This window comes from Pterocles gutturalis, unplaced genomic scaffold (assembly GCF_000699245.1).
Source record: "Pterocles gutturalis isolate BGI_N339 unplaced genomic scaffold, ASM69924v1 scaffold3848, whole genome shotgun sequence".
Classification (NCBI taxonomy): domain Eukaryota; kingdom Metazoa; phylum Chordata; class Aves; order Pterocliformes; family Pteroclidae; genus Pterocles; species Pterocles gutturalis.
The window spans coordinates 25,632-45,447 of record NW_010120184.1 but is presented as its reverse complement, the minus strand read 5'-3'; the positions used below and the strand labels follow the sequence as shown (position 1 = coordinate 45,447).

Genomic DNA, 19,816 nt, shown 5'->3' with positions numbered 1-19,816 from the left:
ACCTTGGCATGATTTTTTGTATGAGCTGCAATAGTTGAAAGATGCCTAAGCAAAATAAAAATGAGATTTGGTTGAACCAGAGTGCATGTGTGTAACATTTTGCAAGAGCTTTAAGTGAGTTTAAAACCTCACCTTAAGTGAAAGCAGTACAATGTAAGAACAACCTAGATATGTGAGAGGCTGCTGTTTTGCCTCTGATAAAGCACTTGGATCTGCAGACCATTGCAAAGGTCCCTGCCCAACCCTTTGCTATTTTTAGTTATTGCACTTGAACTTTAGCACGTTTAATATTTTTTTAATTTGAGTTTAGTGTGAAACAATTTTTTTGTTTAAGAAATAACTGGCATCTTTTCCTGAACAATATTATTCTGAAGAGTGCTGTAATTTCCTTTTATTGCTAGCCACAGCTGCTAATCAACTCTCTATGGGTTTTTTAACCCACTAAATTAAAAACAAGGGTTGAAATGAAAACACAGTGTGGAGCTGCGGAATTCTTTCTGAAATGCAGATGCTCTGAAATTTTTGCTTACATAAATCATGCATACTTGACATTGCTGGCAGAATGGGATGGTTTAAAGCTGTAGCTTGTACACCTTGCAGCTGGTTCTCCACCTTTCATAGCTTGTCTTTCTGCAGCTGATCACTCCCGTCTGGTGTGTTTTTTTTCTTTTTATTGCTACAACAATGTCATTGAAACTGCATTCTCTAGGCCTATATCTCATACTTAAAATATTCTGCTGCGGATCTCTCTGAAACCAGAGCGGGATGCTGGCTCCCCAGGGAGGCAGCTGGGCAGCACAGGAATTCAGACGTGAAGGAGATGAAAGCCCCTCGCTGCTCTGCCTTCCTCTCTCGGTTTTTCTGTGAATGACGAGCCCCTCGGATGGAAGTCACTGTAACAGTAAAAATAGCTAATGCAGCAATAATAATAATAATAATAGAATAATTCGATCACATTTTCCACTGCACTGAGGAATCTTCCTTCTAACTGGTGGAATTGATTTGGTTTTTTTTTACAAACCAACACTCCTGTTTTTTTTTATGTGTTGGATGGGCTCCTGTCACCATCATTGCCATTTCAGACTCCATGGCTGAAGAGCAGGTTGCTGTGCTACCAGACAATCTTTCTTTCATTTTTATGTAGTAGTAGTTCTGTTTCTGGAAGTGATTTTTCCTCCTGGTTTTTCTTTTTGCTGCTTCAAGGGCAATTATTTTGCTGCATGCAGTGCTCCTCAAATTGCTGCCAGCTTTCTGGTTGCAGCTAACATTTTCAAAGGGTTTTGACATTTGTGTGCAGGCGGTTTTTTTTGTGTGCCCGCTGTGAGAGAAATGTCTGGGGTTCTGATTTGTCTGATGGGGAATGCCAGCTGTTTTCTTGAAGAAATGAAAATGGGATCCAGGGCAAAGAACTGGCCTGACACTTGGGACCTCCAATAAGAGCTTGTAGGGTACACTGGTTTTTTGGATGTTCCCGATCCTGCTCAGAGAATCACTGCAGAAACAGCTGAAACGTCCATAGGTCTCAGCTGGTGCTTTTCCAGAATGCATAGTGAGAGCGGCAATAGTTTGTTAGTAGAGACTGTTAGTTAAAGCACAGAATAACTTGTTCTAGCCACCTTTTGAAAACAGCCTAAAATCACCCAAAAAGGAGGGCATTAAATTTGCCTCTACTGAATAGGAGTTACTTTATGTCATTGAGCTACTTGGAGGAGAACAACAGGTTTTTTGTTCTGCTCTGTGGCCTTATTGACATGAGAAGTTTGGGAAGGTCCCAGGAGTAGCAGAGCATAAGGAGGAGGACAGATCTTCTGTCCTACTGCTGCTTCAGTGGGGCAAAAATGATGGTGTTGGGAAGGGAGCTTGAGCCAGCGTCACCATCCCTGCAAGATAGACTTTTCCCCAAATTTACCGATATTCTTTGTTACACTTAGTGTTTGAAAGTATCTCTGAGACTTATGGGTCCACCCATATAATAATTCCTGTGCAAAATTCGGTTTTGCCAGCAAGGGCCCTGAGGTTGGCTGCCAAAGAGCAGGTGCCAGTGGCTACCTTGGAGAAGAGCCCTTCTGTGGGTGCTGGCACCTGATCTGCTGTGGGGCACGGGTGGCATAGCCCAAGGCTGGCCCTGAGGCTGTCCTATGTCCCGGCCGCGGTCAGGAGCATGGTTTGAGTCCTGGGCTTTGGTCCCAGCAGGTTTCATTGCCAAAACATGTGGTTAGAGGGTTCCCTCCGGCTTGCTGCCCGACCAAAGGGGAGAGCAGCCCCTGCCCTCAGCACCTTGCTGCACTTGGACAATTTTATGCAATAATAAATTAAAGGTGCAGACAAGTCTCTGCCATGCAAGGCAGCTCCTTTGCAGGGCTACTCTGGCATGTGATGCTTGGGGCAGGCATTTCTCCCTGCTGATGGGGCCCAGGGCTAACAACCAGCAGACTGTCAGGAATGTCCCGTTGTGCCAAGAAAAGCCTGCTCCGTCGAAATCGCCTGGTGTCCTATTTTTAGAGGTGAGCGTAATCGTGCTATGCTTCCTTCCCAGCTTTGCTTATCGTTACGTTCCTTTGCCATCTCTGCTGGAGCAGGAGGAGCTGCGAGGAAGCAGGGTGCTGGAATTTGGGATTTACTGGTGAACCTGATAGTATGGTTCCCCAGGCTGTGCTGCTGTGGAGCTCTGCGCAGACCAGCAGAAGTCATGGGGAGTGGGCTTGAACTTCCTCTCCTCCTGTCCTGCTGTGGTTTTCCTGGGAGCCTTTGGCTCCGGGGCCAGACAGGGCAGAGGCATGTGTACAGCGCTGAGCAGGGTCAACCTGCTGCCGTGATCTTGGAGGATGCTTGTGGGTTGAGGGGCTGAACCCCCATGTGGTGTGTGTCCATGGGGCAGGGAACTCCAAGGGAATAGGGTGCTCCCAGCCTGGAGCATGTGTGTTTCTTCCCAGCCTTTCTGTGAGGGTCACTGGTGGAAGGCGAGGATTAAGGCAGTCAGGCAAGGTCACACAGACCCCCAAACAGTGTCAAACTTGAGTCCTCTTTTCAGCCAGCGATCCAGGAGGGAGGATGCTGGTGGGTCCCTATGGTACATTTGATCTAGATTGTCCTGGTTCCCTGAAATGTGTTCTCCAAAGCACGTTTAAAATAAACAAAGCAAACAAACAAAAAATCCACCCAAACTAATTTTATTGGTCTTCTTGAAGATACTTAAGTAATGGTGGGTACCTTCTGCTTGCTTAGGATCTTCTATAGGTTCAGTCTTTATGACAAGTCACTTTGATGAAGTATTTTGTGGATTTCAGAATATGAAAGATGGGGGAATCTTTTTCTCTTTCCCCAGATGGAGTTCATTGGAGTAAGCCAGCTGTCATTCATCCACGACCTGGGACCGAAGGGCATGTGAGTTGTGAGCTGTGTCTTTGTGAGCTGTGGTTCACCAGGACCTCAGTAAATAAATTTTGTTCAAATTGATAGCTTTCCTTTCTTGAAAATAACTAACTGGGGAATATTTTGCCATCTGGATAGAGAGAAATTATTAATGTTGAGACAGAAATGCTACAACTTTGGGAAACAGTTTTGAGAGCGCGCTGCTTTGTGAAGCGTGGGTTGTAGCTCACGGGCTGGCTCACGGGGCTTCTCCTCTTCCCTCCCTGCAATGTGTTGACCTTGTTCTCATGCTTGTGCTATGAAACAGGCTCCTGCATTTCTTAAATCTGCATGTTTTCCTCTTGCGGGGTTACTTTTGCCATTTTTCCAGCTTGCAGGGCCAGGGGCACAGTGGTTGCTTGGGCGTGGCTGGAGGCACCAGGAGCCAACCCTGGGACCAGGGGCTGGACATTCATCAGCCATCCTCCACCCTAGAGCCATCCTGCACCTGCAGGAGAGCCACGCCACCTGTCCTGACTGTGTTTCTGTCCTTGCAGAGAAGGGTTGATCATGAAGCGCTCCGGGGGCCACCGCATACCTGGCCTGAACTGCTGCGGCCAAGGAAGGGTATGCTACCGATGGTCCAAAAGGTACTGCTGGGGCGGGCAAAGGCGGTGACATCGTGTACTCCTTCAGCCTGGTTTTCTGAGTTTCACTTCCTCAATTTACAAAAAGAAAATCAATTGGCTGAAACTCTGTCTGGGCTGCTTTGGAGCAGGATTAAATCAGATGTGACCTGAAGCAGTAAGGAGCTCTGTTTGGTGCAGTTAACCTTGGAATGAAATATGTCACCTCTTCCTTATTACTGCACATGCTTAAATGCCCATGTTTTTATGTGAGTTTTTACAAGCCACCCTGTTCCCATGTCCCTTCCTGCTGCAGACAGACATAACATACTGTCCCCATCCCTTTACCTTCTGTGTTGGATCACTGTGTTTCCTGGGGCTGCAACGCAGGCAGATGTGTGCTATGGAGGAATATGTGTGTTACCAGCTAGCATCCAAAAAATGCAAGAGGTATTTCCTGGAGATTGCTCTTCCTGGGCAAATCTTTCCTTTTGAAAACATAAGTAGCACATATCTGCCTTCCAGAAACAATTTCTTGATCTGCAAGAGCTTCCCCCAGTATTACCCACCTTTGGATCTCAGCATCACCAATGGGCTGTCATTAGTTTATCTTAAAAAACTCTGTTTTCCAACAAAATCTTTCTGCATTCTTGTGAAGAAAAGGTCCTATTTATTCATAGTCTTTCCAACATTTCTTGATATAATTTTACACAAGATTTCTATAATGATTGCACAAGGAGATGAAGATGTGACCTTCTTGCAGGGCAAATCATTAAATTGTCTCCAATTATTTTTTTCTCCTTTATGGAGGAAAAAAAATACCTCCTCCTGTCGCTAGCTCTTGGTTAACTCTTCCCTATGTTATGCAGAGCTCAAGCGTTAGTGAGGACAGAACTCCCCCCAAGTGTGGGACAGACCATGGCCAGCCTTTTCCCACAACGGCTTTGCTGCAGGCGTTGGGTTTTCTATACCCCAAATTAATTTCCCTTATATAGTGGGTTGAGTGTGTTATGGCCACAGGGGCTGTGCAAAGGGACGTGGAGGAAGACAGTGGGGTGATGCTGGGAATGACACGAGCAGGACTTCTCGGGCATGCAGAGCAGAACAGAAAGGGGAATGCTTGAAAGTGTACCCTGTGGGATGTTTGGGAGTGAAATTATGGTCTAAATAGGGAGGGAGAGGTATTCTGGCACCAAATGAGAGGTGGTGGTGCTGGGATAACTCTTTCAGGCCCCTGAAAGAAAAGAAAAAAAACTATAGGATCTGGAAGTAGATGGGGAGCTGAGGCTGTTACTAAAGATACAAGAATGAACAGATTTTTGCGGTATTTTCTGTTGCTTTGTGTGTTTCTGAATGTGCAGAAGAACGAGGCGAAGGTCAGGCAGTGGAGACCTGTGTGGGACAGAGGGGGCTGGTTACCCCAGCTACGCTGCAGGGAGAGAAAAAATTGGAAATGCCATTCACAGTAAAAAATGTGGGTTTTTTCCCTGAGTTGCCTTCAGGCTACAGTGTTTATGTAAAACCTGCCGGTCATCTCTCATCATGTGTTTCTAACAAGGTGCCTGTTGCCTGGCAATAAAAGCTTTCTAAAATGCATCGTTCATATATTTTGATAGGAGGAAAAGTGATCCTAGCATCATAATTAGTGTTAGAAATGTCAAGTAATTCCCATATTGCCTCTAGGTATAGCATACAAGCTGAATAAAAATCACGGGTGGAGGAATCCTTCTTATACCTTGTCTGGTGCTGGGGCACCTGGCTGGGAGGTTTGTGGGCAGGGGTCTCACTGATTTTATTAGACACCAGAGCCTATCTTTTCAAAGACTTCTGTAAAAAGGGGTCATGCAAATAACTCTCAAAGTCTTATATTAAATTCAAACTCATTACCCAAGTTTGTAAAATAGGTACTTTTCTGCTCAAGAAAACCATTCCCTGGACTAGCCCCTGAAAATAAATTTTACCTTTTAGTTGAATGTCTTCCTTTCCCTGATAAATGATTTTTGAAGGAAACACCTTTTCACTTCATTAGGTTTTTTTATGGCTCATGTGTTGAAGACCGGCACGGGTGAAGCCCAAGTGACCCGGTTTCTGTGCCCCTACAGGTGGCTGGTGGTGAAGGACTCCTTCCTGCTCTACATGAAGCCAGACTCGGGGGCTATTGCCTTTGTCCTGCTGGTGGATAAAGAATTCAACATCAAGATAGGCCAGAAAGAAACTGAAACTAAATACGGGTTGCAGATTGACAATCTCTCTCGGTAAGAAATACAGTCTTTAATTAGACTCTTTTATTTTTTCTTTGCTTTAAGGAGGAATCGATGCTCTGCTCTGGGAGGGGTTCACAAGGTGTGCCGGGCTGCCAGAGTGCAGCTCAGCTCCCCGCAGGGCTCAGTGCCGGGGCGGCTGCTGGGGTGTTTATACCTCCTGGGGATTTGACCCATGCCATGCTGATCATTTCCAATGACTTAATGAGGCATTTGGAGCCTCAGTGGTTGTTTGTCCATCCTTGCAGTTATTGCTTGGGCCTGGGGGCACGGTGCGTGTTGAGGTGCACAGTCTGTTTTAGCAGCAATTGCTTACAGTAATTTTCTAGGTGCCCTATTCCTCTATGCTGCAAGCAGGAACGTGTTTCTCTGCTTCCCAACTGGCATATTACCCAAAAGACATGCTAGTTAGGATAAAGAGGTGTTTAATACCTCTATGGCAGTGTACGGTATAAATTAACCTTTTAAAAAAGTGCGGCATAAGCTAGGTCCAACTCTCCTCCAAGTGAAGGTGATGCTATTAATTTACATCTGGGGTATTTTTTTTATACTTGGCAGAGCAGTACTGTGGTAGTCATTTGCATCAGTTCAGTGCTGATTTATTTTTCTGCAAACAGAACAGCAAAGACATTTGCTCTTCCTTTTTGCTGAAATAAAATCTGACTGATACAGGTGCAATTATCAAAGTGGGTTGACAGTGAGGAGCAGCCCGATGAAACATGCATGGCTTCAGCATCCTGACCCCTGGCCATCTGTTTTGCAGGTCGCTGATTTTAAAGTGTAACAGCTACAGACATGCCCAGTGGTGGAGGCAGGGCATCGATGAGTTCATTCAAAAACACGGCAAGGACTTCCTCAGGGAACACCGCTTCGGTTCTTACGCACCTGTGCAGGAGAACACGCTGGCCAAGTGGTGAGGACCGCAGCAAGACTGCAACCATACCTCAGCGCCTCGGGCTCTGTTACCTGCGGCAGGAGTGGCACACGCCTGCCTGTGTTAGCCCTGGATCTGATGGATAGAGCTGGCAGCATTTGGTATCTGTAGGGACTGACGATAATTAGAGAATTTGCAAAAAAGGAGGCTTTCTTCACAGAATAGCAGTACTGATGACAGGAGAGCTTTGGTCCTATTCTGGCTTTGCATCCCAGATAGTATCATTTTGAAACATTGCGTTTTGCTTGAACATGGCAGGTATTTATTATTGTAATGATAAAAATGGTATTTTGATGTGCGTATAATTGTTAGGATGCTTATGAATTAAAAACAGAACTGCTCTTTCATTAAGATATTTCTGGCTTCAATCTTATCCCAGTTTCTGATTCTGGAAATGCTGTTTCCTAATGGTTTAGGTCTTTGGGCTCTGGGTTATAAACCCACGGTACCACAGGTGCTATTGAAAATGTTTGCCTCTTTGGCTATTCCCTTCTCCATAGCTCCCTCCCAAAGCAGCTATGCTGCAGGCTGTCCTGCCTGTGCTCCTCTGTGACCGATGGTCTAGTCACGTCCTTCATGCTCCGAAATGCAATGTATGTCCTGCTCACCACAGTTGCAGGGCTGATTCTTGTTCTGTTAGGGCAGCATTGCCCTTCCAGGCACTCTGGATGTGTTCAGGTGCAAATGTCACTCATCTGGTTGAAAAGCAGCATCAGATTCAGGCCTTGGAGATTGGCTTGGCCGTGAAAGAGCAGCAAGTTCAAATCTGGGTGTCATCAAAGGGTGACTGGGCTTTTCGCACACAGCAGTCCCATGAGAAATCCTCCTGTCTGTACTGTAACCTGATTGCACTAAGCCATTCCCAGAAGCACCTCAAAAAATTGATTCTAGCTGGCAGCAAACCCTTACCGTGCTCTCACTGCAGCTTCTGCCTTGCAGCAACTGCTGCCCAAAGAGTTTCTGTAAATCAAAGCAAACACCACTCTGTCATCCTCTCCTGAGAGCCAAACCTAGCTCACACATCAAGTAAAACGCAAGAATATTGTGTGGGGTTGGCAGAAGTACCAAGTGGCACTTAATGATCTCTTCTTGTGCTGTTTCATTAAGCCACTAATAGCAGCATGAAATTCTCCCTGCATGTTGTCCTAATTCTTGAAACTAGGCTTGTGTTTGCTTTTGAGAAGAGAATGTAAATGACATTAACACAGAACCCTGTCCGTCTTCAGCTATGGACTTTCTTAAATTAAGGTGAAGGAAACCCAGATCTACGTGCTGTGTTTGCTTTTGCAGGTATGTAAACGCCAAGTGGTACTTTGAAGATGTCGCGAATGCCATGGAGGCTGCTAAGGAAGAAATTTTCATCACAGATTGGTGGTTTGTACTTACATATTTGGATATTGACTAGCTGTCTCTCTTGGGGTGTCCCTGACAATGCAGCACTGTTCAGAGGCCCTCCAGTATGGCAGCTAGCCGTGCGGCCAGATGGTTTGGCAGCACACGCAAACATCTCCTTGTGTTGTGTTCAAAGGCCTTTTCAGGAGGGTTGGCAGCAAAAGCGCATGCTTGAAATCAACAGCTTGGTTGTCTCCTTCCAAGAAAAGGCCTGAAATTGCATGGAGGCATCACTGGAATTACAAATATTATGGCTTGAGGTGCTCATTGGGAGTGTAAATCACTGCAAACCCAAGGGACAGGAACGTTTTCCAGTGTAGAAGGGAGAGTAGACACCTAAACCCCTCTGATGGCGCTCTTCCCATGTGATCCTGCAGGGGATCTTCCTTTCAGCTCCTCACTGCTTTGGGAAGCCTCGTGCAGGTGATGTGAGCATCTTGGGGGGGGAGGGGGGTGTGATTTTACTCTGCTCTTAAATGGGCCAGACAATGGAGGGTGAGTCGTGTTGCCCCATCTGAGCTCTGTGGCTGCGGAAGGGTGAGGCTCTGCCCACTGCTTAGCTAGTCATTCAGTGTGTTTGTGCAGTGCTCTGGTTCCTGTTTGAGGCGGGGGAAAAAAGGTGCTCGCACAGCCTCAGGGCAGATTTTCTTGGCTGGATGCCTGTTGCAGCTGCATGTGTCTTGCCTTTGGGGAGGTGAATCTAGCTGGGCCAGCCCGGACCTTGGGCATAGGGTGGCAGGGCAGGCTCCCAAGTCATGCCTTACTCATCCTCTTTAACCTTGGGCACATCTCTGCTCTCCTTTTTCTCCATCTGTAAAATGAACATTTTGCTACTAATCCGCTGCTTGTAGGAACTGCGAGGATTAGTACTTAGGTAGCAGTTATTACAAGAAAACTGAATACAGTGTAGGCATTTACTGGGGTAAGCCTGTTTCCTAACATGACCACAGATAAATCCAATGCTCCTGGATCCCCACGTGCAACATCAGGTTGCAATGCAAGAGCATCGTGTTTCAGACCCATTGTCTCTTACTTAATGTTTTATTTGGACATCTTGGAATCCAAAATTTATCTGAAACTTGAAGTTTAAAATGCTGTTGTCAGAAGCATGTTTCTAGGATGTAGCAACATGTTTTATCCAAGCACAAGTTCGCATGCTTGGTACGAAAGTAGAAGAATGAAATTCTGTCGCCCTGCTTTGCAGGAGTTAGATGAGATTGCTTAATTATTCCTTGTAATCCTTAAAGCTCCGAATCAATAAAATGTCCTGTTGAGAGATTGTATTGCTTTGTCCGTAGGCAGGAAGGAAAATTCAGCACAAATCTGTGCTGCTCAGCCTGAGTACCAAGAGAACTGAAACCCTACTCATTTCTTTTTTCACATCTACGCATTTCTTTCAAATCTACCTTGGGGTTTTCTTTTGTTGCATCTTTCTTTCTTAGATAGAGTACAAGTTTCCCCATTTATACATCACTGTTAAAGTTGGTCTCATGGGTTGTTGAATGCAAGATGCATGTGCTGGATGCATCCCCTGCCCCCTATAATACTCCGTTATTAAAAAACAGAGTACAGTGTTGGATAATGCATCACTCTGGGACATGAGCCTTCACATCCACTTTATATAAACTTTGATTTCTTTGCTTACCAAGTTGATTATTTAGGCCAGGATAATGCATCACTCTGGGACATGAGCCTTTACATCCACTTTATATAAACTTTGATTTTTTTGCTTACCAAGTTGATTATTTAGGCCAATGCTTTGTTTGTAGACTACATATGCTGTGTTTTTTCCACTCCTTTATTTTCTTAGGCTGAGCCCAGAAATCTTCATGAAACGACCTGTTGTGGAAGGAAATCGCTGGCGGCTGGACTGCATTCTCAAGCGGAAAGCAGTAAGTGAGCTCCAGCTGCAACCTTCACCCTGCAGAAAACCCCATGCGCCCACCCAGTTACAGTGTCATTCTGGGATTGGAGCATTTGTGCTGTTTGTTTTGGTAGGGATGAGAGTTAAAGCTGGCCAAGCCTCACTTCAGATGGCCTCAGAAAACTACGTGTTTTGATTTGCTTCCCCTGTTCGTGTTTGGTAGAGCTCAGAGGCAGAAGGGTAGAATTGCCCCTTTGTGTCCTCAAGTTTGGGTCACTTCACCTTTGCATTACAACTGCTCCAGCCTTCGTGTTTGGTAGAGCTCAGAGGCAGAAGGGTAGAATCTCTCATTGCCCCTTTGTGTCCTCAATTTGGGTCACTTCACCTTTGCATTACAACTGCTCCAGCCTCTGGTGGGGTCAAAGAGCTGTTGCTATCAGGTGCTTTACTTGTGGCATACATAATTTAGGGGTGTGGGAAGGACTCAGCACTTCGTGGTGGCTCTTGGTAGGTGGTTTGTGCATTACTGTGTTGTGCAGATCCTGTCTGTCATTACCACATATTGTGTCTCTGTGCTGAAGCCTTCAGAGCTGAAGCTATGAAAGACTTCCAAGGAAATCAGAATGTTATTAGCAAAAAGTCAGTTGGTATCATCCAGAGGTTTATGCTATCTCACAACAGCCTTCTCGTTGGGTTTTCTGTACCTGATACATTGCGCAGGTCCTTGCTGCAACTAAACCCAAAAGAACTGATGTTCTTGCTGTTCACCCATCATTTCTTACTGTAGTGAAGAAGTACCTGTAGACATTAAACATGATTCTGCTGTCCCACAGCCCCGTTATCCCTGGTGGAGCCCCTCTTGCCATGATCTTTCCCAGGCTGCGCAAAGCTGCTCTTGCCATAGCTCTTTTACAGCTGCTGCCATTGGTAATGATGCATTTTAGTGGGGCATAAGAATAGTAAAAGTCTGAAAGGTTTTTGTGTTTTCTTAGTACTATTTTTTATTTTCAAGGATAACTTACATGATTATAAAATGCTTTGTTTTTTTCAGTAGCTGCCTCTTCCTACCTGTGTGTCTCCTGGTTTTCTTTGTTCCTACCCACCTCTTTCCATGTTCTCATGGCTGTTGTGGCTACTGAGAGGAGGAAGATCAGCTGTGCCCTCCCTGCCTGACCCTTCTCAGGTGGAGACTCTGGTCCTGAGTGTCCTGGTGCATTGCTGTGGAGAAGGGATTGTGGGGCAAGGGCTTCAGCAAAGCAGAAAGAAACACTGTGCTAACACAAGCAGCATCACGTTCCCCAGAGCTGGACCGTGGTGCTCAACATGTTTATCACCTCCTGGTAAACATGACTTAGAGACTTGGGCTCCTATTCACATTGCTGTGTTAGCTAAGTTAATAAATGCTCGTGTTTAGTTATCAAATGCTTGTATAAACTTGATAAGGCTTTTTTCCCTGTGTTTTAATTTCTCTTTGTCTGCTGTTCCTCCTGAACAGAAAAGCTCAGGTGTGCTGGTGACTCGGTGCCTTTCCTGGCACCCCCAGTCAGGATTCCTGTGCAAAGCTCCATGCTGTTGCATGCTCTCCTTTCTTGTGCAGCACTTTGAGATATGAGCAACCAACTGCAACTGCTAGCTCTTTCTCTTTTATTTAAGCCTTTTCATCTCAGAAAACAGATTATATTGTTGGTGGTTGTACTGTGCTTTCCAGTAACACATCTGGATCCAGACTATAGAGAACATGTTTCATGGAGGCAAGTGAGGCAGACAGAGAAGCTGAGGGTGAGATGTTTGTGAACGTGGGCTGTACTTCAGTTGTTCACCCGACCTGTGATAACACCAGTGCTAGAAATGGCAGCTTGCCCCACGTGAGCGATGAGTCAGAAAGGGAAGTATGGCTGGGGAAGTTTCTTGAACTCTTGTTCTGGCAGAAGGGCAGGAGTCCAAGTGGACGTCCTAGAGCAGTTTTTGAGTCCCTCCCCTTCCAAACCAGATGCTGTCACAGTCCTCACCCTTCCACATGCCTAGAAAAAAAAAAAAAAATGGAAGTTTTTGTGTCTGACTGTTGTGGATTTGTAGTTTTATGTTCTGGCAAATGAAACATAGCCACGGGGCATGCTCACTGGAAGAATTTGGCTTTGTTTGTCACGTTGGCATGGATTTTCCTATGGCTATAAATACCTTGTAAGAGCGAGGAGTCTTTTAGTGTTTGTTCCTGGAAATGCTTGCCTGTGCTCTCACTCATGGTGTTTCTTTGATTCGGCAGGGCGGTCACTGGTGTCTAGGTGTTGGGCAGGGCTGTCCTTCACATATGTGCAGTGCTGCCTCGGGCTTCTTCAGGTGCAGTGGGGAGCAGAGCATCCTCCACAGTCTGGAGACTGATGAAGCTCTCAGTAGCGGTGTTATGGGAATGGAGACTTAAAAGACTGGGAAAGTTTAGGTCACAAGTTTAAACTGGCAGACTCCACTGCAAGATTTTAAACCAGCAACTGAAGGTGTCCCAGTGTGTGACGAGCATCTGCCATGGTTTGGGAAGCGCTTGACAGTTTTGAAAGTTCTTTAACAAGTGTCCTTAGAAACACTCCTGTGGATACTATTCCAGTCACAAAAAGCACCATCCTTTGAGCACTGCTCATTGTGTTCCAGGAGCTTCTTTGGCTCTACCAGCAGAAGGAACTTGTTTGCTGGCATTGGGTCCGTTGTGTCCCCTTTGAGAGAGGGACATCCGTATGACTGCACTGGTATCATTGTCCTGCAGATGCTTTTAACTACAGGCAAACCTCAGGGCAACATGAAATGGCAGAAAACTGGACTTCAGTGGATGTGTGCAACACTATTGTATGTGGAGTGAATCACGTTTGCAAAGTTTTACCTCAAAAGATGTTTAAAAGGGACTACTGTAAGAATAACCTGTTGATGGACTCTGGTGTAACTCGGCTCTTCACACACAAATCCTGGTACTGAGCCGTTCTCTGGAAGCTGACGAGCTTTCCTGAGCAGAGCTGGTCCTTGGTAGAGCGTAATCAAGACCAAGTAACCTCAGTCTGCATTTCTGTCTGTAGGCACAACATGCTGACTGCCTCTTAGCTTTTCCTTGCTTCAGAAATGGACTGTATCCATTGAAATAGCTGCATACCATGTGTTTGTTTTTACTTCTGGCAGCAACAAGGAGTGAGAATTTTTGTGATGCTGTACAAAGAGGTGGAGCTTGCCCTGGGGATCAACAGCGAATACAGCAAGCGGACCCTCATGCGCCTCCATCCAAACATTAAGGTAACTGTATCGGGCAGCTGTACAAAGGACGTTTGCATTCATTTGCTCTCCATGGCTAGTGTTTACCCTCAGTGTATTTGGGTGTGAGCTGGAAGAACAGTGTTTCCCACCACCACAGTGGGAACAGTCAAGACATACCCATACGGTAGTTACCGCGTCTGGCAACTTCATTTCTTTAGGTTATAATTGAACATAAAATCGCTTAGTTTAGACTTGCCAAGGCAACTATGCATCTTTCTCACAAGAAACGTATTTCATGTGACAGGTTAATGGGGTTACATCAGGTGGGGAATTAAAATTTGAGAATGTTGTTTCAGTTCAGCATTTCTGTTCCTATGTGGGTGACAAGAGTCAACACTGGATGTTTGTTTCCATTGTCAATGAACAGCATTGTACTGTCCTGTGCTGTTTCACTCCTGCTCTGCCACTGAGCAGAAAATGAGTTGTGGCACACGAACCAGTAGATAACACTCGATCCAGTCTCTTGACATCAGAGACATGTAGATTTCAATGAGCAAATAAGATATATGTTATGCATGAGGGTGACTAACAAACTGCTAGCCTGATAGCTTTATTGTCACTTGACCAGTTGTCACAGTGAAGGAAAGCATCCATCATCTTTGCACCAAGACTGCAAGGTGTAACTGGAAGATACGCACTATCTGTTTAACAGATTTGGGGAGCAGCCAGGTGAAACTCTAGCTTTTTCCCCAGGAAGCTGGTCTAATGGCTCTCCTCTAACATAAAAAAGAATTAAACTGTATTCTGAATGCTTAGATACAGAAATTACTTTGCCACAAACACATGTTGAAAAGAATCTCATAAACAAATGTCAAACAATTTGCTGATTTTAAGTGAGGAAAAAAGCAGCCAACTTCTCATTTCACTTATGTAGTGGCAACAACCAAAGAAGTGAGTCAGATCACCAATATGTTGTTTTCTTTCAGAGCAGGCTCTGTGTTTGAAAGCTCAGCTATTGTAGCTCTACTGAAAGCATGATTTTATTTGTTGAAAGGCTTTCCTTGTCCTCTTATGAACATGGTTGTTCTAAGTGTGACCTGTCCAAATATCAGTAACGGTTGCTGCATGATGGGGAAGCACCTGCCTGCCAGTAAGGCTGAGCCCGACTTGGGGGCAGTCATGTAGCTTCAGTAATTACAGCAGCCTGTGTGGAGGCATCTTCTAAAAACTCCAGTGTTTCCTCATCATCCTGAGCCACCAAAAAAAAAAGCTGGGTAGCTCTTTGGCTGGAGCGATGTAAACTGGGCAATGACGCTGAGCTTGAGTGCTGCTTTTATCCCCAGGTGATGAGACACCCAGACCATGTGTCCTCCTCCGTCTATCTCTGGGCCCACCACGAGAAGCTCGTCATCGTTGACCAGTCCGTGGCATTTGTGGGTGGCATCGACTTGGCATACGGCAGGTGGGATGACGACGAGCATCGCCTGACTGACGTGGGCAGTGTGAAACGAATGACAGCAGCGAAGTCGATGTCAGCGACCAACCTGGCAGTAAGTGAGCTTGCTCCAGCTGGTGGCCACGTTCAACACCTGCGTGTCAGGTTTGCGGTGGGGATGAACAAGCTGTGTCTGCTTCTAAGTGTAGGGTTTGGTTTAGGCGGTTTAAAGAAGCATAGTAAAGGGAAGGAGGAAGTATCTGAGTATTGGATGACTCTTTAGGGCTAGATCCTGACCAGCCCTTGCTAGGGCATGGAGATAGACAGCCGCTTTTCCCCTGGAGCTTGGAGCAGCAGTCGCAATTTGGAGACTACGTTTTTAATAAAACTGAGCTAGAAATGCAGAGTAGGCACTCCCAGAGTGCTTCAAACTTATGGATATTTGGGCCCTCAGCAGGTGCCTTGCTTGCTGAGCTTTCTGCTAGCCTGTGTCTCTATGCAACCGGATATCTCCAAAAAATTGAGAGGTCTAAATTTGTGATAATTTCAAGGAGAGTAATAATCCTGAGTAAACTCATGGGATTGAGGAATGTACCGCTAGTATTAATGGGTTTTTCTGTTGAGTGCCTCCTCGGTGCAGATTCTCTCCCTCGAAAGAGTTTGTAGTTCCCACTGAAATGTGTTTGTCATAGAGCAAAGTTTGGCTCACGGTTGTTTCTGAGCACTGATATGCATGATAATCTGTAATTAAAGGGGAGCATGTCCGTACATCACCTCCAGCAATGTCCTGTGTCTTTTAAGTCTCCAGCAGAGTCGTTTGAACATATCCCCACACAGTCTCAAGCTCTGCGCCCAGAAAGCCACTTGTTACAGAGAAATGCTGATGATGCCCCAGACACATCGAAAATTAAAGGAACAGGAAAACCCAGAAAGTTTACGAGGTTCACTCTTTACAAGCATCTCCATAAACACGGCATACACCATGCTGACAGCGTCAGCAGCATAGACAGTGAATCCAGTAAGTAATGTTTTTCAAGTAAACAACATACATAAAGCATGTGTGGAGGTGGGTGGGTGTACATGCAGAGTCACATAATTTCTAGGGTAATGTGTTCTTTGTAAGGAAGGAAAGTTGGTGAATTTCTTAACTATCAGAATAATAAATATGCATAGTCAATATGTAAATTGGTGTCACTGCAAAGCATACAAGAAGTTTTAAGTGGATTTGCATTTAGTTAGCAATTGTCATGAGGCATCAGGTGACGTAATATAGTGTATGTGATATCTAATGTTTATACTGATGGAAGATTTTTGTTCTGCAAGGGAAAATTGAATCTTTCATTTTTCAACTTGTATTTATTAGAACAAGCAGAACAGTTTCTGAATGTGATTATCTCCTCTCATAGGTTAGTGTTACCTAGCTTGAAATCAACTCACTTAAATGGAAATATTCCCAGTTTACCTACATGTTAGAGAAGAGAGACTGTTCAGCTGTTGGCTATTTGAATGCAGCTTTTAATTTCCCACATTAAAAACAGCTTCAAAGTTAAAATTACAAGGATCAGCTTGACATTTGTTCCAGCATGGAGTCCTTCCTGAAATCTGTTCCTGAAGTCCCCAGGTCCTGAAGCTGTATATTGCTCACAGTGGGCACTTATTTGAGTTTCCATCACTCCCTGCAGATCTTGCTCCTGCTGCAGGCTGGAGGAAGCCTTGCTGGAGCATCGTTTGCCTTGGCTGCAGTCAGCTCAGGGCATAGTCGTGGCTTTGCTGCTTCTATAGATCTGTTTGGTTTAGAACCAGCCAGGTCTTGAATTTGGTCCTTTGCCTGTTAGTCATTTGTAGTTTCTGCAAATTGATGTCTTATTTGAGCTCCTGTTGTGCGAGGTGTCTTCAGACAGACTCAGGCACCAGTGTGGTAGGAGTGGACGTCTTTTTTTGCCATGAATAGAGCATCTTGACTTTCTGCAGGTTACTGTAACACCACTAGAAGTCAACCGAATATAATCCAGAGTTTAAAACCCCATCTGAAAATGTTCCATCATCACAGTGAATCCAGACAGGGGCTCCCTGAGCCTCCGGAGGGTAAGTGGAGGAGAGCAGAGGTGCAGACACCTTCAGGCTTTAGCTGCCATTTTTTTTGCCTTGTAACAATGGTGAGAGTTAGGTTGGGTGCCATGATCAGTCTTCACTGCTTGTTGTTCTTGCATTGTCCTTAGCACGCCCTGAGGACATCTTGGCAGAAGAACCTTCTCCAGAAGCTTCAAAAGCTGCAGCATAAATAAATAATAATTTAAGAAACAAAAACAAAAACCACAAAAAACACCAAAAATCCATCAACAACAAAAACCAAAATAAAAAACCCCCAAGTAAATCTGCAATAATGACAGCAGGGAACAGTGGAGGAAATAGATCTGATTCTGGTGTATGATTATTTCAGCAGCACACTTCCCATAAAGAAAGGGGCTTATTACTGGAATTGGGAACTTCTGCATTGGATATTTTCAGATGAGCCTGATGCAGGAAAACAAATGCAAGCAGAGAGAGGAAACAGTGAAGTGGCTGCTGCCAGACCTATATTTTGGCTGGAGGCTTGGGGGGCACCCCCTTTTGCCCCTTATGAGACTCAATTGCAAAAGGAGTTGGGAGGTCATGAGCACTGAGCTGTTCCAATCTGATGCTGAAAGTGCCTATTTCTCCTCAAGATGCCTTTGAGTTCTGGTACGGAGTGAGGAGCAGTTCTTCAACATCTTCCTCTTGCTGTCATCTTCCTCTAAGGCATTAATTGCCAATTATAAAATATTGGTTGACAAGCAGTGGCAGCTAACAAGGAACAGATGCAGTTGCTTCATGGAGATGCCTCTCCCCTGTGGTCACCTCATGCTCACTCATGAGTCGAGATGTACAGTCATGGAAGCTGGGTCCATGGAGTGTTTTGGCCAGACAGCGTGTCCCACCCATTACCGTAGGAGCATGCAGGGTCAGGGATTCCCCAGCTCCACCTGGACTCTCACTACAAACTCCTGCTTCTCAAGGCAGCCGCATGGCATTTTTGGCATGGCTTGGCAGGGCTTGTTGGGTTACAGCAGTGCTGGCAGGGCTTGCTTTGTGTCAGCTGGTCTTGTTGCACCACTGCCGATGTGTGTTTTTGTTGACTGTTGAACAGGGTTGTTCGTGCTAAGGGGTTTTCATGGTGACCTGGTGATGTGGTTGGGTTAGGAGAAGGCTTCTGCTGGTAGCATGTTCCTGTGTAATTACTGCGCCAGCAGTTGGTGCAGTAGAGGAAGGCTGCTCTCAGGGTCAGGAAATAGCACTAGTTATAAACGTTTATGATCCAGGCCAACGTTTTTGGTTTTCTTAAGAGCAAGGAAAAGAGTTCACTCTGCACCCCCTAAAATATGTGCTCTAGTAAAGGGATCCTGTTATGAGGGAATATCCCTGTCCACAATATTTTAGGTCATTTTAATTGGGACCCATTTGTTCACCATGTAAAAATGGTCTTAAAAGATAACATTGTTATTTGGAAAAACAAAAAAAAACCTCACAAACAAACCTGAAATATTTAGTGAGGGAACGTGAGTTTTTAATTATCTCATTCTAGTTAATGAAGACAGGAGATGCATCCTGCTAGAGAATTAAAATCATAAACCCTCTAGCAGAGGAGTTTGAATTAGTTCATTAATATTCTTAAATATAGTAAGTAGATGATATATGTGATATTCCTGTACGTATATCCACTAAGGTCAGTCGCAGCTGGGAGTGGACTTCCAACGTGCTAACATTTAGATGTCACAGGATTGTGGAAAGACAAATGACTGTAAGGCAATTTTTTAGTCTAACATAGAGAGAATTCAGCATCTGCTTTTTGTTGCCATAACAGACTCCTATAAGTAACCTATCCTGATTGTATAACAAATATTAAAATAGTGAAGAAAAATACTAATGTGCATCCTGTGAAAACAGCTTCAGCTACCTGGGATTGGCAAGTCCTACTGATGCTTTTTCCATGGCAGCGAGTCTCTTGCTAGTGGTGTGCAATGGACAGCCATGACTTTGGAGTTTGTGTTTTTGTTATCTTGCTTGCCTGTGACAGATAGAGGATCCATCCGCAGCTTGAAGACTGGTGTTGGTGAGCTGCTTGGGGAAACCAGGTTCTGGCATGGCAAAGACTATTGCAACTTTGTCTTTAAAGACTGGGTTCAACTTGACAAACCTTTTGCTGGTAAGTGCTTTTGCACCCTGGAAGACCTTATTTTCCACCTAAACCCTGTTCTGCATCTTTTCAGTCTCAAACTGTATTTTTTCCTGCTTCTGAGGCACAGGTAATGAGGCTATTTTGGTTTGGCTGCTAGGAAGAAGCAGCAAAACTCTGAGATGTTCTAGGGCCAATTATGCTGTTCCAGTCCATGGGCTTGGGCTGCGGGTGATTGCATAAGTCTGAATTCATTTGCACAGCCCTTGGTGTCATATCCCAAAAACTTCAGTTTGAGGAGGGGGCCACTGTGCTTTTCCACATTTATGTCCTTTGTCTGAGGAGGTCCAAACATGCTTTACTGTCCTATAGACTTCATCGACAGATACACCACCCCGAGGATGCCCTGGCACGACATCTCCGCCGTGGTGCATGGCAAAGCAGCGCGTGATGTTGCCCGACACTTCATCCAGCGCTGGAATTTCACCAAGGTGGGATGCGGACATTGCTGTGGGGGGTACAGAAATACA

General features: G+C 45.2%; 1 protein-coding gene across 2 annotated transcripts in view; it reads left to right on the top strand.

Moving 5' to 3' along the window:
• The window catches only part of PLD1 (phospholipase D1, phosphatidylcholine-specific), a 42,691-nt gene that overhangs the window by 6,435 nt on the left and 16,440 nt on the right, over positions 1-19,816 (top strand). Inside the window, exons 6-17 of one of the 2 annotated variants that reach the window (XM_010076786.1) lie at positions 3,326-3,384; positions 3,909-4,001; positions 6,080-6,232; positions 7,002-7,151; positions 8,463-8,546; positions 10,375-10,456; positions 13,588-13,698; positions 15,003-15,213; positions 15,903-16,112; positions 17,066-17,179; positions 19,188-19,316; positions 19,659-19,777. In XM_010076786.1, the coding sequence (XP_010075088.1) occupies positions 3,326-3,384; positions 3,909-4,001; positions 6,080-6,232; positions 7,002-7,151; positions 8,463-8,546; positions 10,375-10,456; positions 13,588-13,698; positions 15,003-15,213; positions 15,903-16,112; positions 17,066-17,179; positions 19,188-19,316; positions 19,659-19,777 (1,515 nt within the window). The remainder of the gene's footprint in view (positions 1-3,325; positions 3,385-3,908; positions 4,002-6,079; positions 6,233-7,001; positions 7,152-8,462; positions 8,547-10,374; positions 10,457-13,587; positions 13,699-15,002; positions 15,214-15,902; positions 16,113-17,065; positions 17,180-19,187; positions 19,317-19,658; positions 19,778-19,816) is intronic. The other variant, XM_010076787.1, reaches the window with a different exon arrangement.